The sequence below is a fragment of the Carex rostrata genome, chromosome 5, assembly GCF_964058835.1.
Source record: "Carex rostrata chromosome 5, lpCarRost1.2, whole genome shotgun sequence".
In the NCBI taxonomy this organism is placed as follows: domain Eukaryota; kingdom Viridiplantae; phylum Streptophyta; class Magnoliopsida; order Poales; family Cyperaceae; genus Carex; species Carex rostrata.
The window spans coordinates 11,514,316-11,542,038 of NC_135922.1; the positions used below are offsets into that span (position 1 = coordinate 11,514,316).

Here is a 27,723-nt window from a genome sequence, read left to right on the forward strand (position 1 = left end):
TCAGATAAAAGAAATATTAGCAAAGCAGTATGTACAATATTTCACTTAATAGAGTAACTAGCCAACTCAAAGTACAAATAGATCATTTAGTACTTGAATCTGATCGAGTGCTTGAATCATCAGTCTCAGCTATTATCTGGTCCATGAGATCTCTCGCATCATCAACTCGCCCAATATCTAAAAGCACCTCTAATACTGGAGAGTAGGCAGCTAAATCGGGTTTCACACCTTCTTGCTTCATTCTTCCCAGAATGCACATAGCATCATTAACTTTTCTGTTCTTGGCATATGCTTTAATCAAGGAAGTATAAGTTAAATAATCTGGTGCTACATTATTTAGCAGCATACTATCCAGGATATTCATCACATCGGTGGCAGTTCCATTGGCAGCATAGCCCAGAAGTAACGTTCGATATGAAATAATATCCGGTTTTATACCTCTACTAACCATTAAATCAAACAAATTATGAGCTTCCTTGCTTTGGCCTTGTTTGCACAAAGAATTCATCATCGAATTATAAGTAACCTCATCGGGCAAAAAGCCTCGATCAAGCATTTCTTTGAAAACTCTAATTGTGTCCTTCCAACAGCCTAGCTTAGAATACCCATCTATAACACTGGTATATGTTACAAGATTAGGCGTCACACCTTTAGCAAGCATGACATTTAACATCTTTTCAACCTTATCCATCAACCCTTTCTTGCATAGACCATCAATTACTGTAGTAAAAGTAACTATATTTGGTAAATAACTCTCAGAAAACATATGGTTGAGTAATTCCTCTGCGTTTTCAGTTTCCCCCTTCTTGCAAAGTGCATCCATGACAATATTGCATGTCACAGTGTTCGGTAATATCCCCTTTGATACCATCTCACTCAGCAACTTCTTGGCCTTTTCTAATTTGTCCATCTTGCAAAACCCATCTATAAGAGTGCTATAACTAACAACATTAGGTTGCAGACCTCCAGAAATCATGTGATGTAGTAATTCCTCTGCCAATTCAGGTTGTCCTTCCTTGCATAGTGCATCCATGAACGTATTGTAAGTCACAACATTGGGCATGTAGCCTTTGGCAATCATCTGATGCAGCATGTCCTTTGCTTTGTCAATTTCTCCATTCTTGCATAGTGCATCCATGAGAGCAGTATAAGTCATGACATTGGGCTCATGCCCTTCAGAAACGATGTGCTGCAGCATGTTCACTGCCTTGTCTATCAGCCCCTTCTTGCAAAGCCCATCTATGAGAGTGGTATAGGACACAATATTAGGTTGAAGACCTTTAGAAACCATGCGATCAAGGAGTTCCTCTGCCTTCTCAATATCTCCTTTCTTGCATAGCACGTCCATGAGAGCATTGTAAGTCACAACATTTGGTTCAAGGCCTTTGGAAATCATGCACTGCAGTATCTGTGTTGCCTTGTCTAACAGCCCTTTCTTGCATAGCCCATCAATGAGAGTGGTATAGGTCACAACATCAGGTTGAAGCCCTTTAGAAACCATGTAATCTACCAGTTCCTCTGCCTTTTCAATTTGTCCCATCTTACACAACCCATTCATAAGAGTGTTATAGGAGAAGAGATCAGGTGTGCAGCCCAACTTAGGCATTTTATCGAGCACTATGGCTGCAGCCTCATGGATCCTATTATCCTTACAAAGACCCTTCAGTAATGGATTGAAGACATCAGGATCAGCACCCGGCCCGACCTTAAGAAATTGTCCGAGTAGAACAAAAGCTAATCCGATCCGATCCACTTGGGTACAGCAGTTTATCAGGATGCCATATGTGCAGACGTTGGGTAAGATACGTTTATTTTGGGTCAATCGGTTAAAGAGGGACAATATAGTCGGGTAATGGTTGGTTAAATTGTTCATTCGGACCAGCGCTGTGAAGAGATTGTTGAAGGGATAGATGGATGGCGTCGGGCTGATGGTGGCCAGCCGGTCAAATAGGCGACGTGCTTCAGGGACAGTAAGGGTGCCCGATCTACAACGCTCTCTTACAAACAATTCTAATTGGCGGGTCCCCATTGCCCACGATTACTCAGTCAGTACCACAACAAATGCTTTTGGACCCTTAATTTGTGCTGATTTTGATTAAATTGTAATCAAGATATGGAAGGAAAATTGAATACCAAGCTAATCCGAAGCAACGTTCAGCACCTATCAATGAATACATAGCAAAAATTGTGCAAGAATTAGCTATTTTGAAAATACTTTGATAAGCTGAAATTAAAATTTGGAAAATGAACTCTTAGTTGAACTAAAATGAGGTCGAGAGAGGGGGTGAGAATGTGGGACCATACCTGACGGAGAGGAGTGTTCTCAAGGAGCTCGGTTTCGAAATTGTGTTTGCTTCTGTGCAACCTTCGATTCTTCAATCCGAGGTGAGGGAAAATAGATTGATGATTGTTGCTCTTTGATCTAGGGTTTTTGCTATCTTCTTTCACGAGATAGTCTTCGGAGCTCAGTCCAAAGTCCAAGGACAAGCAAAATGAGTCCAGTAAAGGGTATCGACGGATCGTAATTTAATTCATTTTGCCTGAGGTACCTCAAATTTTGTGTTTGTATTTAGACCGTCCGATCAGCTTTGGTATCAATATTAAATGATCCCATGCATTCCATTGTTCACATCTTATCGGATGGATTGAATCGAAAATCAAAAATTTGAGTTGAGTGAATCCGGACTCCATCTGAAAATCTACTTCTACCGACTACTTGGATATCATCGTTGCTTGTCAGATAGTGGTTTGATTATACCCGCCCGGGTCAAATCCAGACCGCCGAATCTGTGCCCGTTACCCGTCCTGTCCATGTCTGTGCCTGGGTATGCACAGGTACACGGGTACGGATATAAGAAGGATCAGATCCGATTCTTACGGCAAAAACCTGTTAGAACCCGAACCGAAATAAACTCATACCTGCCATCAACCCATGCCCGTACTTTGTGTCCGTGATACCCTTCTTTTTTTCTTTTTCTTTTTTAAATTCAAAATTTAAACCAAATCACTAACTACATGTACCTCTTTGAAATTCAAAAATTCAAAATAAACTAGTCGCATAGTTGCAGCTCCGCCGCAACAGTTTTTTGTTGTTTTTGATGTTTGTTGGAATACATAAGTGGCGTATTATTTTATTAGTAGTATGATTTCAAAAGGGTAGGTTAATGGTGTGCTCTACGGCACTCTAACATTGAATGCTATGTTTTACTTCAATTTTTCATTTTATATCTCATTAAATACCATATATGTCGAATAGTCGAAGTGATGACTAAACTAATTTCAAGAATTGAAATATGTATTAATATTTTACAGAGTACAATACTTGTGATAACAAAAAAGTAGAATTTGTCATAAAAATAAATAATACCACATCGGTCACTACAACAACATAAAACCTTTCATACAGTAACGAAGACAAATAAAAAATTCCACATGTGTGAAATTTCCTTACAAATAGTACAACTGTGACAGCCTTTCTCTTGAAAGGCCCCTCAGATTTTTCAGCTCACAAATCTAATTTTTCTTTTTACCTAATCAATTTCAACCTATGAGTATTAACTCTTCTGTCATTGATTAAGTGGATCATATCAACGATGCATAATTTATAACATCGATCAATAAACATGCATACATTTGTTCATTCTACAGGAGACTAAATCGCCCTAGATTATAGATATATATAGAGTTAATATAATCCAATTTGCACTGCACGAAGAGTCTCCTTTAGAGATTTCCCTTATTCAACTGTGATCAGTTGCGATAGCTCATCCTTGTATTCAATCATTAGATCATACCTTCAAACAGTCAAAGCCTCAATTTCATTGTAAAAATAATTTCTATATTGCATATACCCATTTTAGGAGTTACAGTACATCATAAACAAAGAGAAAATTTTTTTTCAAAAATATGAGAAATTTCCTTACAAATAGTACAACTGTAACTCTGACAGCCTTTCTCTTACAAAGTCCCTAATAGCGCATATAATAGAATTAGTTACATGTATAGGATTACAGTTACAGTAGAACATTCTAGTGACAGCTGTATTAGTTAGATGATTGTATAGGCTATATATACAGCATACCCTGTACTAAGATTGATTGATGAAATACAATTTCACATTCCCCTTTCTCTCTCTTCTTTATACATTTGTTCATTGTATCAGAGCCTTAGAGCTCTCTCTTCTCTTCTCTTCTCTTCTCTTCTCTTCTAAATCTTGAAATCAAGAAAATACAATTTTTTCTTATCTCCTCCTCTTCCTTACAAGAAAATGGCAGCAAATTCGGATGTTACCAGCGCCTCTACTCAGACTGGTACCGATCCAGTAATCCAGATCAATATCCCGGTGTCAACAAAACTGGATCGTCAGAATTTTCTGACTTGGCGATCGCAAATTGAGCCAATCATCGATAGATTTGGCATATCACAGTACCTTGATCCCCTCTTCACGCCTCCAGCTCAGCAAATCAAGGTCGGTGAGGTGCTGACCTCTAACCCGGCTTTTCTTACCTGGTACAGACAAGATCGTCTATTGCTTGGCTGGCTTCGCTCTTCCATCACAGGACCAGTCCTTTCTCGGTATGTAGCTTGGCACAGCTCTGGTCATATCTCCATCGTGTCTACTCGGCAATCTCTACTGCTAGAGAGATGAAATTGCGCCGTGCCTTGAAAATTACAACCCGTGGAGACAAGTCGCGTGGTGGATACTTTGAGCAGATGCGAGGTATTGCTGATCAACTTGCCGCTGCTGGATCACCTATCACTGATGCTGAGCTCATTCGCTCCATTCTAGGCGGCTTTGGGGCTGAGTACAATTCCTTCGTTGTTGCGCTCACAACCCAATCTACTCCGGTTACCTTGTCAGATCTCCATGGATTTCTCCTTTCTCACGAATCACTTCTCTCTTCTCAGGTAACAGCCTCCAATTTTACCTCTGATCCTGCAGCTTACTACTCAGCACAATCCAGTCGTGGGAGAGGAAAGGGGAAGGGACGCGGGTCAGGTAGAGGATCCAATTTTTTTTACTTGATCAATTTGTACTAATGAGTATTAACTCTTCTGTCATTGATTAAGTGGATCATATGAACGATGCATAATTTATAACATCGATCACTAAACAGTCTTACATTTGTTCATTCTACAGTAGACTAAACTGCCCTAGATTATAGATATACATAGAGTTAATAGAATCAAATTTGTACCGAAGAGTGAAAGTACGAAGTCCCACTTGATGAAGGCGAACCATCAAAGTTACGCCGTCTTTTCATCCTTTAGAGAGGAGACGTGACAAGTGGAAAATGTTCAGAAAGGAGAATATAGTGGAAGGATTTTGAAGTTAAAAACAGGGAAAAATAAAAAATAAAAAATGGCAACGCACACTTGGACAACACAGATATCATCAGGGGAAATATAGGTTAAGTGATGATGTCAATTTCTTTAAAAAAGGGACACGTAAACCGAAAAAAAACTCACAGTGCAGGAGGATATACTACAAGCAGCAATGCCTTGTCCACCGGAAAGAAACCTGTTACAAATGCAAACAAAGGAAAAGCCACTGGGAAATATTAAGATAACTATACATGGGAAAATTCGGCATGTTACTAAAACTGACAAGTTCTGTATAACATTAGGAAGCCTCTTCAGCTAGGTAGTCTATTTCCAACGAATGAATACATCACCGCTGATTGGAAGAAAATAATATGGAGGTTTTTTTTTTGGTTTTATATAAAACTCGTAAGAATCTCCATAATTATGTGGACTACTATGTGTAAATATGTCGTAATTGTGCTGCATTATAGGTCCTCATCAGTGACTAATTTCAATATGTATGTAACAGTTAAGAGCAAGAACAAATCGGATAGAATAAGGTGAATGGGCCTTACTATCAGTTTGAAAAAAAAAAAAAAAATCCTTAAGACTTGAAGAGTAGTTTAGTTAGAAGTAATGATTTGAAATTTTTTTTTGGGTTGACTTTTCCTGAGCTGCATCTGTTATAATTTATGTGTGGAAATATTTTTCTGTGTTTTTTTTTCACCTATTTTTCCCTCTTTTGTTTGTTAGTGTGATCTGGACTTGACAAACAGCGGACAAACAAATGGCAACGCAACTTTACGCAGAGCAAATATCATCAGGTAAATCATAGAGAAGGGTAATAAGTAATGGAAAAAGTTGAAAAGGGAAATCGAAGGCAGGTAATTACTAACCGTGTATGAGCAAGTACTCCAGCCAACAATGTCTTTCTCACCTCCGATAAACCTGTGACCTATGGGAAGAGAAGAAAATACTTAATGGCAGAAAAAAGACGGGGGCAAATTCAGATGTTGACCCCTTCTATTAAACAAAATAGGTCTGTCCCTTGCAAGAAAAAAACTTAGTGAGGTTGTCATCCCAGTACTGGTAAAATAAAAGCATGAATTCCGATTTGAGGGGTAAAAATATGAATTATATTCCCTTTTTTTACTCCCCGAAAGACTAGCAAGAAACTTTGCCATATTTCTCCATAATACTCTTATGTAAATATGTTAGTTATGCTACAACAAAGAATATGTTCAATTTCCAATTCCAAGGTGGGAAAAAGCACCTGAGGCAGGATGACATGCGGTAAAATATGTTAGGGCAATTTCAACGGGCCTTGCTGACATCTAACATGAAATTAAAAGTAGATTTATTTTTTGTTTATTTTTTTTTCCCACCCCTAACTATATTCAACTCAATTCTCCTGAAATTCCCTGGGTTGAGGTTTACATATTTCATATGCTCGGTGCATATCGAACTCGCTATTTCATCATAAGAGGTTAATTCTCCCGTTGGATGCTTTTAATTTTTCCCCTTGTAATTACAAGAACGGAATCTGTTGGTGTAAATAGCAAGCATATGTGGAAAATAAATCAAGAACATAAAATATGAGTAGAAACTGGACTGTGAGTATCAAACATCCAGCAGGAAGAAATAACTCAATAATAAAACAAAATAATAGGACAAATGGAAGAAGAGAACAACACAGGAGGCACTATACCTTCAGCCGTGTTTCTGTCACTGGCTTGTGCTAGTTTTCTTGGGCTCCTGAATTGTTGCTGGTGATGTCACTTTATGGGTTGGGGTATGGCTTCACAGGTACTGGTACTGGTACCAATTGAAGTGTCTCTCTTCGTCTCTGATTTTGCTGGCACGCCTGCCAGGTTTCCTGGTTCTGTGCTTGACTGGCTGAGTGTCTTACTCTCTCCAAAAGCAAAATCACAGCCTATGTTGGTTTTCTCCTATGTAATTCTTATGTGTTTTTTCTTGCGCAAGCCATCGTGGTCCTTAATCACTACATATAGTTCAGCACAAATTTAGTTATTGCCAGCAAATACCTCACTGAGCATACCGGTAAATCTCATTTAACCACTGTTTCACATTGTTGTAGCTCTCCATCTCCGTCACATCATACACTATCTGTGCAATCAAACATGAAGATTATGAATTATAAAAAGAAAATCCAATCATGTTACATGAGTCAAGACAACTATCCTAGCGTAATACGCCCAAGTTGATGGTCCATTAAATGTGAAGTATTGCTTATAGCACTAATGCAAGGTGCTTTTTAATCGTAGACAAAAAAAAAACATACGGGCATGTTTGGGAAAAAGAGAGAGAGAGAGAGAGAGAGAAGGTGCAAAATGGAAGTTTATCGACAATCAAAACATACTATTATTCCATGAGCACCATGGTAGTAGCTGCTTGTGATGGTCCTAAACTTCTCCTGACCTGTTGTATTCCAATGTAGAAAATAAAAAGATGGAGAGAGAGGTAATGGAGGGAGAAGAAATATCATTCCTCAACTAATGATTGAAACTCAGCCAACAATTGTCAGAAGAAAGAACAAAATGCCAAGGACCAGAAACCTTTCTTTCTGTTTTCCCCTGTTGCCCCAGCAAACGTGCCTAGTCGTTAATTCCCTTCCAAGCAAATAATAATCAGATAGTGGTCTTATGGCATGTATCAAAGAACCAAAAGTATATATCTATTACATTAAAAAATATCTATGAGATTTGTAGAATGAACATTCTTAGTTGTGTCAAGAAATAAATGTGATATTTCTTACCTATTCTGACACTATGTTTTCTGAAAATTTTGTCAGAATTTGGTGATGAAGACTGAGAGTGAAGAATTCATGCCATTCTACCTCTCTCTAGCAACATTTTGTATGAGTGTCTCATTCTTTGCTTACGCCTTACGGCATGTTGTTGCATAGTTTTTTCATTAGTAGCTCGTTGCATTAGCAGAGACCAGAATAGACAACTTATGTTGGAAATAGGCTAAGTCAGAGACCAGAATAGACAACTTGGCACAGTCGGACTGATGTCCCAAAATCAGAGACCAGAATAGACAACTTATTAATAAGGTGAAACATTAGTACCTCGTTGCGTTGGCAGATAATATTTCTAGGAAGGAAAGAACAACCCAATGAAAAAAAGAGAGAGAAGAAACAAACGCACAGGAACAGATGCGGCTAGGAACATAGAAGTCAAATGTGGTGGAAATAGGTAGGGAAGAAATTGAAATAAGCTAGATTTTAATAAATGCAAAAGCTAGGAGGTCAAATTTATTGAAGTCTAAAATGGTGTGATGCTCTGGAATTATAAGTCAAATCTGCTGGTAATAGAGGGCGGGAAAATTAAATAATGTAGGTTTAAATAAATGTGGAAGTGAAAAGGCCCGATTATTTCAAGTATGAAATGGTGTGAAGGCAAGTTTGTAGATATCACAGCCGGAATATGATAGAATTGTGACAGTATTTACGGGTTCAATTTGGAAAGGGTAGCATCGTAATTGTAATCTAGTGATTAGTATTGAACTACAAAAAGAGGACTGTTTGTAGACTGGAAATATTTGCAGTAATTCCGACATGGACTGCAAACAATTTGGAACTGGGGAAAATTTGCAGTAATTGAAGATATACAACAGTACGGCATGACAAAGTGAGAAGCATCAATTAAATTTTGACTACAACTATTCCTGCAAATATTTGATGGAGCTACCAACTATATACCAGTGAGTATTACCTTTTTCCCCAATGCAACAACGAACCTAAAAAAAAATTTCCCCAAGAAAATCTCCTATAAGTTGAAGGCTAGAAATCTAGGTTTTCCAATAATTTAGGGGTGAAATTCAGGGATCGTATTGGGAAAGTTAAACGGCAAACAGGAGATAATTATGCAAATCATGAAGCGAAAGAGGTCAAAATTGATCTAATATCCAGTTTTAGTCTACATAAATCTGAGCCGGTTGCCGGAATTGATGAAATTTGAAGCAAAGATACAATAGAGAAGTACCGTAACTCGGAGAAGCGAGAAGGACCGATGGCAATGAGCCAATTAGAAGCTTGGCCTCCTTCAAGAGTAGTGTGAGGTAGAGAATCGGATCGCTAAAGGAGAAAGACGGAGGAGTGGAACTGTGGAAGCCAATTCTCCGAGGGAAAGAAGGGCCAGCTATAATCGGACCAAAGAAGGCGGTGAGAGCGGAATCGACACTTTGAGGGGAGGTGCAACGTGGAGCGCCCGGGTGAGAGTGGAAGCCAAGTACGGCCCTACGCGAGTTCGCATAGAGCTGAGGAAGCGGTGATTTTTTTTTTTTAGAGATCGCGTGAGCCACCCAACTGGAGATGAACAGCGCTGAAAGAATGACGTCAAATGAGGTAAGACAGAAATAATCTGAGTCATTTATGCTGAATTGGACGGCAGATCGGAGGTGAGGAACTGTTCATCGCTGATGTCACTCTGCATTGAAAATTAAGGTATTATAATGACCCGGTTCTTATAGGCTACAAGTACTTTGACCAAAATTCAAACCAAATCAAAATTCATAAATTCAAAATAAATGAACGTTTAAAAAATATATTATCAATTTAAAATGAACGTTTAAAAAATATGTTATCAATTTAAAATGCAAACTAAAAATTTTGAGATATAAATAAATTATGAAACTATATAATTAGAATGAGAATTTGAAAATAAAATAAAATGACTTGTGTAAAGAAATAAATAAATAGATTTATACTTAGCCGAATAAATATACAAATTTTTCACACGAATATTTTTTATATATAAGTTACAAATTTTATTTATTTATATACACTATTTGATATTGAACTATTCAGATTTTTAAAGTCGAATTATAAACACGTAATAATATTCGTACGACATTGTAAAAATAAAAATAGAAAAAAAAAACAAAACAAAAAAACATAAACAAAAAACATAAACAAAAACAGAAAAAAAAAAAAAAAACGGACCGGACCGCCCCCCATACCCGGACCGGCCTACCCATGAACCCGGACTGCCCTGCCCCTAAACCCGTGACGGACACGGGTATAAAACGGGTAGGGCAAGTTTTTTGAAAAAAAAAAATCATGATGCCCGATCCGTTGTACCCGTCACTCGCCACAAGTTTTGCCCGGCCCGCCCTGTCCGTTAGCACAACACTAGCTTGTTTCATAGAAAAATTTAAACTTGGGAGGATGGGGCCAATTGTATTTTTCTATAAACTGATTCGTACAGTCAATCGTCTGGCATGCAACAAATGGTCTAAATGGGCGCTTGAAAACAACGATCATACATATAGATTGCACAGTGAATTTGGTGCCTCGCTGTTGGCGGTGTGTATAGCAAGTCAATTCGACTTTTTTGGATGACTGAATTAAACATGTTGTATCTTATGACACATATTTTATGCCGCACAAAATTTAGTCCCAAAAATTTTCATAGTATGATACAAAATCGAAGGAAAAGCATTGAGGAGACTGGAGAGAGAACAACAGCCAAAAGAACTCAAGAATAAAAAGCTAGGGACAATAGTGGAATTAATTACATAAATGAATGAATAAGGAGTTTAATTAATTTTAAATCAAAGCAGAAATGTTAGGACATGACTTGTATGGTTCAGAGTTGGAGAACGAAACAATTACAATAGAATCTAAATGAGCGTACAATGATCATGATCTCAATCTCCAATAGCACGCATATATGACTAATAGCCATATAAAGAACTGGATTTTAAACGGGAGTTAATTTTAATGATAATTTTGATTAAATTGATCATTTATATATAGACAAATTATCCACATTAAATATCAGGTTGTTTGTTTACCTCAAAATATATATATATATATATATATATATAGAGAGAGAGATGGGCTATGGTGCATTGCAATGCATAGGCCATGGTGTGCATTGGACCATAAATCACCGATTCATAGTCCAAATGACCGATCCAAACCGTTCATCTTGTTCTCCATATTAATATGTACTTGGAGACCAAATTTTACATTTTTTGGAATTTTTTTATTATTTATTAAGCCACTTTGAAAATCGCTGATCCAACAGTGACTGTTTGGAACAGTAAAATCAGAAGCCACCGTTGGATCAGTGATTTTCAAAGTGGCTTAATAAATAGTAAAAAAATTCCAAAAAATATAAAATTTGGTCTCCAAGCACATATTAATATGGAGAACAAGATGAACGGTTTGGATCGGTCATTTGAACTTTGAATCGGTGATTTATGGTCCAATGCACACCATGGCCTATGCATTGCAATGCACCATAGCCCATCTCTATATATATATATATATATATATATATAGAGAGAGAGAGAGAGATGGGCTACGGTGAGTTGCGAAATAAAGTGACTATTTTACTTCACGCTCATATTTTGCGATTTTTAAGTTCAAAACATCGATCCGAACCGTTCATCTTGTTCTCCATATTGAAATGTGCTTGGAGACCAAATTTTACATTTTTTGGAATTTTTTTACTATTTATTAAGCAATTTTGAAAGTCGCTGATCTGATGGTCCAGAAAATTTTACTGTTTTTACTGTTCACAGCAAAACAGTAATTTTCAAAAATGCTTAATAAATAGTAAAAAAATTCCAAAAAATGTAAAATTTGGTCTCCAAGCACATTTCAATATGGATTAAACATCTAACGGTTCGGATCGGTCGTTTGGACTTTCAAAATAAAAATACGGCGTGAAGTAGAAACACGTTTTACTTCGCAACTCACCGTAGCCCACCTCTATATATATAATATATATATATATATATATATATATATATATATATATATATATATATATATATATATATATATATATATATATATATATATATATATATAGAGTTAGGCTGGGGTGCTATGGATAGCATAGTGGCCTCTATGCTACGGCTCAATATTCGAGTTTTCAAAATCCAAACGGTCGATCCGAACCGTTCATCTTATTCTCCATATTAATATCTGCTTGGAGACCAAATTTTACATTTTTCTGAATTTTTTTACTATTTATTAAGTATTTTACAAAATTGTTGATCCAACGGTGGCTGCACAAAATAGTAAAACCGTTGGATTAGCAATTTTCAAAGTGGCTTAATAAATAGTAAAAAAATTCAGAAAATTATAAAATTTGGTCTCCAAGCAGATATTAATATGGAGAATAAGATGAACGGTTCGGATCGACCATTTGGATTTTGAAAACTCGAATATTGAGCCGTAGCATAGAGGCCACTATGCTATCCATAGCACCCCAGCCTAACTCTATATATATATATATATATATATATAGTAGGCTGCGGTGAGTTGCGAAGTAAAGCGACTATTTTACTTCACGCTCATATTTTGCGATTATAAAGTTCAAAACGTCGATCCGAACTGTTCATCTTGTTCTCCATATTGAAATGTGCCTGGAGACCAAATTTTTCATTTTTTTCATTTTTTTACTATTTATTAAGCAATTTTGAAAGTCGCAGATCTGATGATCCAGAAAATTTTACTGTTCACAGCAAAACAACAATTTTAAAAAATGCTTAATAAATAGTAAAAAAATTCCAAAAAATGTAAAATATTGTCTCCAAGAACATTTCAATATGGATTAAACATCTAATGGTTCGGATCGGTCGTTTGGACTTTCAAAATAAAAATACAGCGTGAAGTAGAAATGCGTTTTACTTCGCTACCAATTCGTTTTTAAATTTTTAAATTTCAAAACGTTGATCCGAACCGTTCAAGTTGTTCTCCATATTAAATTGTGCTTGGAGACCAAATTTTACATTTTTCTGAATTTTTTTACTATTTATTAAGCCGCTTTGAAAACAGCTGATCCAACGGTGACTTCTGATTTTACTGTTTTGTTAAGCCACCGTTGGATCAGCGATTTTCAAAGTGGCTTAATAAATAGTAAAAAAATTCAGAAAAATGTAAAATTTGGTCTCCAAGCACAATTTAATATGGAGAACAACTTGAATGGTTCGGATCGACGTTTTGAACTTTAAAAATTAAAAAACGAATTGGTAGCACCAAAACTCAGGAACTACCACTTTGATCTTAACCAACCTCTATATATATATATAGAGAGAGAGAGAGAGAGATGGGCTATGGTGCATTGCAATGCATGAACCCCCTTATGCATTGCACTATAATCATGGATTTAAAGTCCAAACGACCGATCCGAACCGTTAAATGTTTAATCCATATTGAAATGTGCTTGGAGACCAAATTTTATATTTTTTGGAATTTTTGTACTATTTATTAAGCATTTTTGAAAATTGCTGTTTTGCTGTGAACAGTAAAAAACAGTAAAATTTTATGGACCATCAGATCAGTGACTTTCAAAATTGCTTAATAGATAGTAAAAAAAATTCCAAAAAATGTAAAATTTGGTCCCCAAGCACATATTAATATGAAGAACAAGATGAACGGTTCAGATTGGTCGTTTGGACTTTAAATCCATAATTAATAGTGCAATGCATAAGAGGGTTCATGCATTGCAATGCACCATAGCCCATCTCTCTCTATATATATATATAGAGGAGGGTTAAAATGCACCCCTTTTTTGTGCTCCTAACGTGCATCCTCCCCTCATATCTTCATTTTCAAAGTTCAAATAGTTGATTCGAACATTCCAATGTGTTCTTCATATTAAAATGTGCTTGGAAACCAAATTTTACATTTTTTGAAATTTTTTTACTATTTTTTCAGAATTTTTTAAAATCATCACTTTGCTGAATTTTTTATTATTGTTTAGTTTAATCAAAAATTCTTGAAAAATAGTAAAAAATTTCTAAAAAATGTAAAATTTGGTCTCTAAGCACATTTTAATATGAAGAACACGTTGGAAGGATCGAATCAACTATTTGAACTTTGAAAATGAAAATACGAGGGAATGATACACGTTAGGAGCACAAAGAGAATGGTGCATTTTAACCCTCCTCGTATATATATATAGGAATTGGCTAGCATGCAACCATAGCTAGCGTTTATATATGCTACGGTATTTTTGATCGTATGATTGCTTTAAATCTCGTGCTAAAAATTGAGGCGCTGATTCAAGTTAACGGAGAGAACATTTTGGAAATCACGCTCTCTTTCTTTCTGTTATGTCTAAACCCTTCTCCCCTCCCGACCAAACCATTTCCCCAACTCTCGCTAGGGTTTTTTTTCAGGCCATCTCTCCGTCGCCCTCCCGTCGTATCCCTCCTACCTGCCTGCTCTCCAGTCTCCTCTAAACTTGCACCGCCCTCTCAGAGTTTTCTTCTTGTTTGGATCTCCCTCTCCGTCGGAAGAAATCCTTCTCTCATGTCTCTCTCGCAGTCGCCACATGTTCGAATTACTAGATGGAGAAATCATTCTCTTCTACATTTTCTTATTTTCTTGTACATCTTGAGTTTTACTTCTTGCTGGGAATGCCAAAATTTCATTATTTTTTTTTCTTATTTCCACAGGTTGAGTCTTGTCAGGTTCTAAATCCTGACAATGGAGACCAGTCTCAATTTGAGACTCAATTTCAAGCAATTGAACAGAAGATACAAAAAATCGATCTCAGCTATATATAGCTTTGAACGATGAGAGAAAGAGGAAAACTTCAAAATTCTTTATTTCTTTGATAATCCAAACCGTACAAGAGTTTGCCTTTTATAGGCGATGCAATTACAAGAAATGGATGAAAAATCAGACTAATGGATCTTGCTAACGTATGTCAGAATGACAACTCAGCTTCATAATCCGACCCGCTTATTCAACCGACTAACTAACTTCTAACTGACTTACGCACAATCCTAGCGTCTCCAATGCTATCTCCATGTAATACTGACTACTGGGACCTGATGTCAGAACTTTACTTTGCTTGACTTATTCTGTTAGGTTGGGCCCGCTTGCAGAGTTACTGACTTCTCAATAATTCTGCCCGCTTCACTACCCTCTCTGCCCGCTATTCCTTCTTCTTCAATAGAGCCGATTGACTTGTCAAAATTACCAACGGCTATCCCCAAATCGGATTGTGGTTGTGACAAGTCTCCTCTTGCATTAAAAATTATGTCAGGGAGTTCCAATATGGAACAATTAGAGGTAAATTGCATTTTTTGCTTACCCCGTTGTGCTTTTCTATTTTTCATTTTTTGTTCTTTGTTTGAGGAAGGATTGCCCATTTAAAGTCTATTTTCGTTTGATGCATAATATTTTCGTTTAGAGGATCCAAATTTTGGCAGTGTGTGCTCATTAGTTATCTTTTTGAAAAGTTGGCCATTGAGATTACCAATGAAGAAATTGTGAACATAATCAGTGTTTGAATTGCTTTTACTAGAAATGTGCATTAAGCAAAAATTGCCAGCCTGACGATTGATTCTTCTTCATTTTTAAAACCTTTTAAGAATAGCCTAAGTTATGCTCTTGTCAGTTACTGAATTGTGTTAATCATCCCAAAGCTGCAAACTGCTAATGATTAGATCTATAGTGACCTGGATAGGTGTGCAATGACCGGTTTATTATATAAATGTGAATTGATATTGTTGTATCAAATTTATTTGTAGCAGTGATTAAACAACAATGGAGGGGATGCATATGCGGAGCCATCATTGCAAGAGATGTTGAAGCCATACTGTTGTCGAGCCCTATTGTTATTGTTTAAATTGAATGTATTGTAGTGCTTGATATATATTTTTTCGTGTTTATATATCGGAATTATTACTTTAATTTGTGTTGCCTTGTGAATGGCAATATAATTTGTAGCATTATAATCAACAATGTAAAGTGTAACAGTTTGTATTAATCCTGTTATGGCAGTTTGTATCCATAATCAACAATGTAAAGTATAATTATTGTCAATTCTATCAAATCTGTGATGCTTCTGCTATATATTGTAATTTATCCTGAATTTGTGTTGCTTGATATTTGAAGTTGTTGGAAAAAAGAATTTTCATTTATGTGAAAGTGTTTTATTTGTTAATTTATCCTTTGTTATTTTTTTTGCAGTGTTCTATTTAAGTTTGTGTACTGTTTTATTTTGTGCAGTGTTCTATTTTAGTTTGTGTAATGCTCACTTTCAACAGGTTTGCAGAAATGGCACAATATCTCCACTGTGCAGTTTTATATTTTTGCTGGCTGAGATTCAATAATTACTTAAAAATCATTAAAAATTCCAATAAATTAGAAATTTTGGTCAGTGCTGCTTGGCACATTGTGTTCTATCTGTGGGTGCATTTTGGGGACGATTTAAGACTTGTAGCAAGGTTTTCAAATTTATTCTCATTTGACTGTTTTTTGGAGCTGGTACTGTACCAGTATGTACATGGATTCCACCTCCCTTTGTTCTGTGTGACAGTGTGTATGGGAGTTGGCATAATCATCAGAGGGCTGGTTTAGATGCTCTACACAGTACATGAGACTCTTCTGCACATTGGTTCTTATTTTGAGGTTTCGAGTTATATGCTATATTCAGAAAAATCAACAAGAAATAATGTAAAAAAGGATCCAAAATCTTATAGAAAATGAAGACAGCTATTGTCAGCACTTGCATATGTTTATTCAATTTAGTCCCTACTTATGCTCCTATTTGCAATTATATCCATGACTTTGGTTTTACTGCCACAATTTCATCTCACAATTTCACACATAGACCCATACTTTTATCTTTTTTTTTTTGTATCTTTATTATACTTTTATAAAAAAAAGGCACATGTGAAGATATTCATATTTTCTTGTAGAAGGTTATGGGATGCTGGTTTGTCCTTGAACTCAGTAGTTCAGTCATGTTAAAAACATGCTTGGCATCCTCTCTTTTCATATTTTTATATAATCAGAAATCATCAGAAAAAACAGAAATCATCAGAAAGTGTCTTATACATAGGGACCCCTACAAGAATATGAAGACAACTATTGTCATAGACCTCGGTCCATATGACAATTTTGCACATACACCCCTACTGTTATCTATTTTTCACATAGACCCCTACAAGTACATGGAGGAAGAAGAGAAGGACGATAAAATATAGTATGAAAGAAAAACAACTATTTATTTTAGTTTTGATGTTGGATGGATCTGACAAGGTGAAATATATGATTGGATTGGTGCAGCATTTTCTGTGTCTTTTTTTTTTTTCCTTTTCTAGCTTTCATGACTAAGGATAAGAGGATAAGAATGTTTAGTTCAGATTTGAGTTTTTTCTTGTCATCTTGAATAGATGTAATATTTGTCATCTTATAAATATTTTATGATTTGGTTATCCATGCTAAAAAGGCAATTTGAGTTTTATAATGCCCTTTGTTTGGTCGATGTATGCATTTTCAGTTGTTATGCATTTTTGTTGACTTTCTGGCAAAGAACATTTGATGTTTTATAATATTTAATTTTTTTATGTCAACTTGGGCAGCTCTGGATCTGATCTAGGTAATATTTTATTTGGTAGCTGTGTATATATTAGCATAGAATGAGAACTATTATTAAAATAAAATCTAATTGATATTACCTATGTATGGGTCCTATACTGGTAAAATATATTGACCCATGGATTGATTTTTTTCTATTTCAATACTTTATCTCAAAATTGACATTAATTACAATATTGATTCACCTCATTTTGGTTCCAACTACAGAGGAATTGCAGAATAATGCAACTTACATCACCACTCCAGGGAAGGGAATCCTTAATTATAATGCTCCTTGTTGATCTATCTATGATTGCAAGCATACTCTTATTGTAATTCCATCACAGGAAAGGGAGTTTCTTAATTGTGCAGTTTCATAAATCAGAGAGAATGAAGTACAGTAAATTGGAAACATGCATTTAAGACCTCACATAACAATCAAAGATATAAAGGTTAAAAACTGACAACAAAACACCCTTTGATATGAACCATTCAAGTACAGTGTTACATCCATATGTATTACATTCATCTCAACTAAATCAAATAAAAAATAAATCCTTCAAGCTACTACCATCCATTTTATTAATGAATTGTACCTCAGACCTGACGACTAAACTTTAAACAGGGCTCTTAAATATTGCTACTGGTTATGAGTTATATTGATCAACTGATCTCAAATTGAAAAATCAGATACGCCCATCACAATTGGATTGTCAATTTTGATATATCCACCTGTTGTCTCAGCTCTTCCCTCCGTTCAGTGTTGCTCCACCACCTGCCAAGAATTATGAAAAACAGTAATGGTACCCACATTTAAGATGGTCAGAAGTGCTATGAAAAATGCTATATTATCCAATTTGCGCAAATTAACTTTTAAAGAATTCATAATGCCTCAATAAGCCAAATTTCTGTCATCAAACATTTCTACCGAAAAAGAAGAAGAAGAGAAGTTAAAGAGCCTAGTCACTTGGTACTGGTACATGCTGGTAATGGATCCCACTGGAATATAACAAAAATCAAATACTGCAATCTTTGATAACTACTAAAGTCCTTGTCATATTAAAAATAAAATAATAAGCACAAACCAAGCTGTTGTAGAGCCCATGTGGTGCTTGCACTTCCTCCACAGTGGCCATCGAAAACCCTAGCGGGGGGGTCGGGTGTGAGTGAAGGGATGAACGGGAGCGAACCACAGAGGAGTTTCCCTTCACCTAGCCCGGGACATACATGGAGAGGCGCGAAGATTTGAGGAAGAAAGAGCCAGGAATAGGAAGAGACGGGTTTGTTTATCGCAACAGAGATTTGGGAGAAACGATCCTCTTCTTTTTTCCAATTTCGGAAAACTAACGGAGAGGAGATTTTTTAATTTTTCCGTTTCTGTTTGAGGCATCAGCGCCCTATCCTTGTGCACGAAATTTAAAGCAATTTGATGGTTAAAAAGTCCGTAGCAAATTATGGAGTTAGCTATCGGTTGCATGCTAGCCAATTCCTATATATATATATATATATATATCAGGTCGTTTGCACAATATTATCAGAGCAATTACTTTTTGTCTGTTGGTTTGGACCCATTGTAAATTATAGTATCTGTTACATTTATAATTTCATATCCTGCATTAAAAAAGTTCCAGAACAAAAAATCGCGCTCGTGTGCGTGTATGAATAAGACAGAAAATATTGGAGCAATTTCCATACATACCCCAGCAAAGATAAATGCGCAGAAGTATTACTATTTTGCCTCACTTTGTATATCAGTTGAAAATATATAAACATTATGTATACCTCGTACATGATAAAAATACAATTGTCAAGGGACCAAATTGTAACATAGATGTGTTGGGCATTTGCATGGACAAATGAAAATATTCCCATAAGAATTATACTAGGGTACATGATTTATTTTTATGGTACATCCAATTTACATCTTTGAGAAACACATCATGATAGACTGATGAGTCTGATATTTGGTTGTCAGACCAACAGAGGAATGAAATGGATATAGGAACAAATTAAAGAGAGAGATAATGTAGTTAATAGTTTCAATTTCCTTAACCAATTGCTAATTTTTACAATTCAGTTCCTATTTATATCAACTAGAAGTCTAATGCAGATAATAGTATTGACATGGATGCAAATAGTTAATAGGCGTAAGCATGAAACTGAGAAGTGTGAATACCAGAATCGCTGCTGCAGTTGCATATAAATTACAGATTTGATATTTTCTACATGCAGCTGCTGTGAAAATTTGTATATGTTTAATTTGGAATGTTATAAACATTAGGTAGATGATTAGTGCATTTCAACTTGCCAAAATGGCACATTACAGTCACCCAAATGATCATATAATATGTTCAATATTAGATTCAGTTTGTGCATAATGAACAGGCAAAATTTTTAGAAACAAGTATGATTCAATCTGAAAATCATATCTACATTAAAAAGCATCCAAAATTTTTTTTTGGCTTTAAATGTGTACAAATATTCTAATTTTATAATATTTCGAATTTATCTCATACACCGCAAAGAGAAGAGCCTATACAGTAATTGTTACCAGCTGCAGGGGCAAAATGGTAATTTGGTCTGCACTGATGCAAGTATTTTTTATGCATTGTAAAGAAAATGCAACCCTGTAAATAAGGTGACACCGGGAAGAAAAAAGAACCAGATAAAAGAAAAAATTAAGCAAAGGAGTATGTACAAATAATTTTGTTACTAGATCAACCAACCAGCTCATTTAAAGTAAGATAGTTCATTTAATAGCTCAACATAATTGGTTGCTTAAATAATCAGTCTTACATAGTATCTCGTCCATGACATCTCTTGCATCCACGAGACAATTGTAAGTCACAACATTGGGCCCATGCCCGTTGGAAACAATGTGTGCAGTATTTTCCCTGCCTTGTCTATCAGCCCTTTCTTGCAAAGCCAATCTATGAGAGTGGTGTAGATCACAATATTAGGTTGAAGCCCTTTAGAAGCTATGTGATGCAGGAGTTACTCTGCCTTTTCAATTTCTCTTTGTCTGCGCAGTGCAACCGAGAGCATTGTAAGTTACAACATTCGGTTCAAGGCCTTTAGAAATCATGCACTGCAGAATCTGCTCGGCCTTGTGTAGTAGCCCTTTCTTACGAAGCCCATCAATGAGAACGTTATAGGTCACGATATCAGGTTGAACCCCTTTAGAAACCATGAAATCAAGGAGCTCCTCTGCCTTCTCAATTTCTCCTTTCTTGCATAGCATATCCATGAGAGCATTGAAAGTCACAACATCTGGTTCAAGGCCTTTGGAAATCATGCACTGCAGAATCTGCTCGGCCTTGTGTAGTAGCCCTTTCTTGCACAGCCCATCAATGAGAATGGTATAGCTCACAATATCAGGTTGAACTGCTTTAGAAACCATGAAATCAAGGAGCTCCTCTGCCTTCTCAATTTCTCCTTTCTTGCATAGCATATCCATGAGAGCATTGAAAGTCACAACATCTGGTTCAAGGCCTTTGGAAATCATGCACTGCACCATCTGGTATGCCGTGTCCAGTAGCCCTTTCTTGCACAGCCCATCAATGAGAATGTTATAGGTCACGAGATCAGGTTGAACCCCTTTAGAAACCATGAAATCAAGGAGCTCCTCTGCCTTCTCAATTTCTCCTTTCTTGCTTAGCATATCCATGAGAACATTGAAAGTCACAACATTTGGTTCAAGGCCTTTGGAAATCATGTACTGCACCATCTGGTTTGCCTTGTCCAGTAGTCCTTTCTTGCACAGCCCATCAATGAGAATGGTATAGCTCACAATATCAGGTTGAACTGCTTTAGAAACCATGAAACTGAGGAGTTTTTCTGCATTTTCAATTTCTCCTTTCTTGCATAGCACATCCATGAGAGCATTGTAGGTCACAACATCCGGTTCAAGGCCTTCGGAAATCATGCACTGCACCATCTGGTTTGCATTGTCAAGTAGCCCTTTCTTGCACAGCCCATCAATTAGAATGCTATAGGTCACGATATCAGGTTGAACCCCTTTAGAAACCATGAAATCCAGGAGTTCTTCTGCCTTTTCAATTTCTCCTTTCTTGCATAGCACGTTCATGAGAGCATTGTAAGTCACAACATTTGGTTCAAGGTCTTTGGAAATCATGCACTGCAGTATTTGTGTTGCCTTGTCTAGCAGCCCTTTCTTGCACAGCCCATCAATTAGAATGCTATAGGTCACAATATCAGGTTGAACCCGTTTAGAAACCATGAAATCCAGGAGTTCTTCTGCCTTTTCAATTTCTCCTTTCTTGCATAGCACGTTCATGAGAGCATTGTAAGTCACAACATTTGGTTCAAGGTCTTTGGAAATCATGCACTGCAGTATTTGTGTTGCCTTGTCTAGCAGCCCTTTCTTGCACAGCCCATCTATGAGAGTGGTATAGGTCACGACATCAGGTTGAAGCCCTTTAGAAACCATGTAATCCACGAGTTCCTCTGCCTTGCCAATTTGTCCCATCTTACAAATCCCGTTCATAAGAGTGTTATAGGAGAAGAGATCAGGTGTGCAGCCCAGCTTAGGCATTTTATCAAGCACTATGGCTGCAGCTTCATGAATCCTACTATCTTTACAAAGACCCTTCAGTAATGGATTGAAGACACCAGGATTAGACCCCGGTCCCTCCTTAAGAGCCCTTCCGAGTAAAACAAAAGCTAATCCGATCCGATCCACTCGCATACAGCAGTTGATCAAGATGTTATACGTGTACACATTGGGTGATATTTGATTAGTTTGGGTCAACTGGTTAAAGAGGGAAAATATAGTCGGGTAATGGTTGGTTAAATTGTTCATGCGAACCAGCGTTGTGAATAGATGGTTGAAGGGATAGATGGTCGGCGCCGGGTCTCTGGTGGTCAGCAGCCGGTCAAACAGGTGACATGCTTCAGTGACAGTAAGGGTGCCCGATCTACAGCGCTCTGTTACAAACGATTCTAATTGGCGGCTCCCCATTGCCCAGGATTACTCACTCAGTACCACGGAAAATGCTTTTGGACTCTTAATTCGAGCTGGATTTGATTAACTTATAATCAAAATATGGAAGGAAAAACGAATAGCAAGCTAATCCCAAGCAACGTTCAGCACCTAAAAACGAATACATAGCAAATATCGTGCAAGAAGTTAGCTATTTTGAAAATACTTTGATAACCATGAATTAAAATTTGAAAAATGAACTCTTTAGTTGAACTAAAATGGGGTCGACAGCATTCACAGGGAGAGAGAGGGGGTGAGAATGTGGGATCATACCTGACGGAGAGGAGTGTTCTCAAGGAGCTCGGTTTCGATCTTTAGTTGGTGAGGGAAAATAGATTGAGGTTTGTGGCTCTTTGATCTAGGGTTTTTAGTGCTTTTCTATATTCTTTCACTGGAAGGAGAGTAACTTCCGAGCTTCAGTCCAAGCACAGACGAAAATGGATCGACTAAAGTGTATCTTAATAGACTCATATTGCCTAAGGTAACTCAAATTTTGAGTTTGGATCCGGATCGTCTGATCTTATTTGGCGCGAATATTAAAATCCCCTGCTTTCCAACTTAAGGTCGGATTGATCCAGATTCTAATCGGATGGACCGGATCCAAACTTAAAGTTTGAGTTACTTCAGAAAATCCGGAGTCCATCTGACTTTTAGTTCTTAGATTTTTTTTTAATAATTTTTATTTTCCTCAATACTTGCATATTTACAAAATCTCAAAACTTATTTGTAATAATACAAAATTATAATGATGATGATCATTCGTACGCATCTTGATATTTTAACTATATGTTCTAAACAATACTAGAAAATATTAAAAGAGGAGAGTTCAAATGTCTTTATTTTTTATGTCTTCATTTTTAAAAACTTTTATAACTCAAAATTTAAATCTTAAAATTCCAAAATAAAACCGTTCGATATGAAATACATCATTTTATCTATGCACGTGTAAAAAATTATGGCATTTCAACTTTGTTTCGATTATCATCTTGAGCTTGTCAAAATGTATATTAATGTGGATAATTTATAGACGTTGATTTTTCAACTTATTGATTCATACAAAAGCAAAATCAAAATGTGATAATTTTTTATGAGCACATAGAGAAAATAACATAGAACATATCTAACGGTTTCATTTTGACATTTATGTTTTAAATTTTGAGTTATTTAAGTTTTTAAAAATGAAGGCATGATGGACGCACAAAAAATGTAAGCATTTGAACCCTCCTCATATTAAAAATAGCTTGTCAAATATTTAAAAAATAATTGTTTTTTATTAAAAGCAATCCGTTCAATATTTAAAAAACACATAGCTATTGATTATATTTTTCATAACTATATATTAAAAACAACGAATGCATTATTAAAGCTAGTTACCTATGTGTCCGAAATTTTAAAAGTACCCTCAATAAAAAATAATAATAAATTAAAAGACAAAGATTTGTGATAATTCCAAATTTATAAGACAATGTGAAATCGCGACCTCATTCATTGGGACCGCCATTTCACGTTGCGGTCTCGCAAAAATCATAAGTTTTAGTTTGTTACGTTTAATTTTAATATAATTGTTTAATAATTATATAGAAAGAACAATAATAATTTGAATATGTTAGAAAGAAAATCAAACAAAATAGATAAAATATCTTATAATTTAGATGTATTAGAAGGACTCTAAAATATTTCTTAGGCATTATTTTTTCTAGCAGTAAAAAAGAAATTGAACTATTTTTTTGGTGTATTACATGGAAAAAATTTGGATCTGAATTATCGATCTCGATTCAAAAATCAGTTATGGTAAATAAAGAAATTATCGTAGACCTTCTAGTCAAAGGTTTAAATAGTGTTTATCGCGTCATAGCAGACTAGCTAAAAAAACGACGCTATGCTCAAATAGCGCCGCTATAGCGCGGAATAGCGTGCTATAGCACTGATAGCGCCATATCTTTTATGGTCGAAAAATGCTATAGCGGCGCTATTTAGAACCTTGCTTCTAGTACATTCAAATTTTAAGTTGCTCCATCTATTTTGAAAAAAATATGATTAAAAATGTTAAAATTGTGGCTGGTTTATGAAAAAAAAAATAGCAAGACAAATAAAAAAAAGACCAATATAGTCTGATTACATCTCTACAGGAGCAAAATGGTATTTGGTTTCAACTTAATTTCAACAATAAAACTAAATTGATTAATCATGTAACTTTGTTGACATGATCATTAATTTCAGCCTTTAAACTCATTTCCCGAGTTCTTTTGACAAATCATTATTCAAAAGTTGTTGAACACTATAATATGCAAGTATGCATCAAATAGTTTAAATCAGGCCAATTCACCTATGACTCGTTGCATGTAAAATTAATATAGAGTCATATATTAAATTTAAGATATTAGATTTTAAATTTAATTATTGTTATTGTGATGAATCATAATTCTAATTTATTACCGTTGAACTGTTTGTTCACAGTTTTATTGTTTGGTTTATATTTGTAAAAGCATTGATGTTAATGTTATACAAAGTGAAATCCAGGATATTACAAAAGAAACTGGATGAATTTCATGATAGACTGAAGACTCTGAGACTCAGTTGTCAGACCAACACTGGAACAAAGTGGGAATTGGAAGAAATTATAGAGATAAATTAATTGAGAAAGAGGGCAAATGTAGATACTAGATTCAATTTCATTAACCAATTGCTAATTCTTACAATTCGGTTCCGATTTATATCAAATAGTTAAAAAGTTGCAAGTGTGAAACTGAAAAAAGTGGGAATACCAGAATTGTGTACAAATAAAAAAAAACATCCAAAATATATTCTGGCTTTAAATGTGCACAAATATTCTAATTTTATAATATTTTAAATTGATGTCATCCAACACAAGGCCCATGTTGTAACAACCTCCAAGCACATAATTGTGATTAGCGGCCTAAAAGCTGCAGCGAAAAGAGAGTTCCTATACTCTGATAGTTATTTGGTTTCAACAAAGGTTTGATCAACATTTAAATCAAATTCATTGATCATATAAATTTCTTGAGAAACTCCTTTACCGTGTCAGCTTCTCCTTCATTGCATAATGCATCCGTGAGAGCAATGTAAGTCATGACATTGGGTTGAAGCCCTTTAAAAATCATGTAATCTAGGAGTTCCTCTGCCTTGTCAATTTCTCCCATCTTACACAGCCCATTCATAACAATGTTATAGGAGACGAGATCAGGTGTGCAGCCCAGCTTAGGCATTTTATCGAACACTATGGTTGCAGCTTCATGGATCCTATTATCCTTACAAAGACCCTTCAGTAATGGATTGAACACACGTGCTTCAGTACCCAATCTAACCTTAAGAAACCGTCCGAGTAAAACAAAAGCTAATCTGACCCGATCCACTCTGGTACAACAGTTGATCAAGATGCTATACGTGCAGCCATCAGGTGAGATATGTTTATTTAGGGTCAATCGGTTAAAGAGGGAAAATACAGTGGGGTAATAGTTGGTTATGTTCTTCATGCGAACTAGTGCCATGAAGAGATGGTTGAAAGGATAGATGGATGGCACCGGGTCACTGGTGGCCAGCAAGCGGTCAAACAGGCGACTTACTTCAGCGATAGTAACGGTGCCCGATCTACAGCGCTCTCTTACAACCGATTCTAATTGGCGGGTCCCCATTGACGAGGATTCCCGAAGCCTAGGGCTTGTGTGCAAATGCGAGTGAATTTGTGCTGATTTTGATCGACTTGTAATCAAGATATGAAACCAAAATTGAATACCACGCTAATCCGAAGCACCAATCAGCACCTATCAACGAATACATGGCAAAGATTGCTCAAGAAATTAGATATTTTGAAAAAATATTTTGATAAGCTGAAATTAAAAATTAAAAAACGAACTCTTAGTTGAACTAAAATGGGGTCGAGAACATTCACAGAGAGAGAGAGAGAGTGTGTGGGGCCATACCAGACGGAGAGGAGTGTTCCTAAGGAGCTCGGTTTCGATCAAGCTCCGTAAGTTGTCTTTTGCTTGTGTGCAACCTTCAATTGTTCAATCCGAGGTGAGGGAAATAAGAAAACTGAGGTTATCGCCCTTCGATCTAATCTAGGGTTTTAAGTGTTTTCTATCTTACTGACACTGTATGCTGCAGGGTAAGGAGAGAACTTTCGAGCTCAGTTTTTTTTTAATGAAAAACTTTCGAGCTCAGTTGAAGCACAAAGGAAAGCAGGTTGACTAGGGGAATTCATATCACCCGAGTTAAACACAAATTTTGAGAACTGTCCGATCTGCATTAAGAGTCCGTGCCGTGCTCAGATTGAATTGAGCCTGATGATCGTACGGTCCAGATCTGAACTCAAAATTTGAGTTACTTCTGAGGATTCTGTCTAATAAAGGCTAAAGGAAAATCCGTTTTTTTTTTATGTACCACCCTAATAAATAAGAATTAAATCAATATCATCCGTTAATTCCGAATTAAGATTCCGCCATGCTCGCACAGTAGATCTGCGAACGGATCGCTACCCGTTCGCGTAATAGCTAAGCGGACTAACCCGTTCCCGACGACCCGTGCGCGCAACAGATCTGCGGACGGATGACCCGTGCGCGTGATAGATCGGCGGACTGACCCGTTCGCATTATTGATCTGCGCACGTGGCAGATTCTCCCTATATAGAAGATCAGTTCTGCAGAGCATTCTACACCCTCATTTTCACCGAAGCTGCTGCATAGGTAGGTTTTTTTTCCTTTTCATCCTTTTTTTTTTTTAAATTTATTTTTTGTAGTTGTTTTAATTTAGTTATTTTTTATTATTAGGTTTATTCAACAAATTATGATTGGAATTGCTTGTTATTTTGATGGTGAAGTATTACAAGGACCAAATGGCGCTTATTATAGCCACCAAGTGCCGAAAATGTTTAATATTCGGCCTGATTTGGATTTTAGAGGTTTAAATAGGGAAGTGTACCAACAACTCGGTATTGACCACCGTAATTATGAACTGATAATTACCGCAAGAATTAATATTGGCCAAGGCAATCAAACCTGGTTCCAACAGCTACCGGTACAAGACGATAGCAGTTGGC

General features: G+C 36.2%; 2 protein-coding genes and 2 long non-coding RNA genes across 7 annotated transcripts; all 4 read right to left on the reverse strand.

Annotated features, from left to right (window-relative positions):
• LOC144553688 (uncharacterized) lies at positions 1-26,812 on the reverse strand. Of its 2 annotated transcripts, none has more exons than XM_078301901.1 (2): positions 26,609-26,812; positions 1-2,161 (listed from the first exon to the last, which is right to left on the reverse strand). In XM_078301901.1, the coding sequence occupies exon 2, from the start codon at positions 2,027-2,029 to the stop codon at positions 83-85; it is 1,947 nt and encodes a 648-aa protein (XP_078158027.1). In that variant the 5' UTR covers positions 2,030-2,161; positions 26,609-26,812; the 3' UTR covers positions 1-82. The 2 variants fall into 2 exon arrangements, with proteins under 2 accessions (XP_078158027.1, XP_078158026.1); XM_078301900.1 differs by lacking the exon at positions 26,609-26,812 and adding an exon at positions 2,305-2,464.
• On the reverse strand, positions 3,879-9,593 carry LOC144554850 (uncharacterized). 3 transcript variants are annotated; one of them, XR_013511780.1, is made up of 5 exons: positions 9,312-9,593; positions 7,013-7,431; positions 6,201-6,259; positions 5,470-5,521; positions 3,879-5,265 (listed from the first exon to the last, which is right to left on the reverse strand). It is a non-coding gene; the product is annotated as an uncharacterized LOC144554850 (long non-coding RNA). The 3 variants fall into 3 exon arrangements; XR_013511781.1 differs by having other exon boundaries at positions 3,879-5,521; positions 7,013-7,306; XR_013511779.1 differs by having other exon boundaries at positions 3,879-5,521.
• On the reverse strand, positions 18,127-18,947 carry LOC144554824 (uncharacterized). Its single transcript, XR_013511762.1, has 2 exons — positions 18,751-18,947; positions 18,127-18,440 (listed from the first exon to the last, which is right to left on the reverse strand). It is a non-coding gene; the product is annotated as an uncharacterized LOC144554824 (long non-coding RNA).
• Positions 20,333-23,000, reverse strand: LOC144553689 (uncharacterized). The gene is made up of 2 exons (XM_078301902.1): positions 22,941-23,000; positions 20,333-22,778 (listed from the first exon to the last, which is right to left on the reverse strand). Exon 2 carries the CDS (start codon positions 22,644-22,646, stop codon positions 20,673-20,675), a length of 1,974 nt encoding a protein of 657 aa, XP_078158028.1. The 5' UTR covers positions 22,647-22,778; positions 22,941-23,000; the 3' UTR covers positions 20,333-20,672.
• Positions 26,813-27,723: the final 911 nt, after the last annotated feature.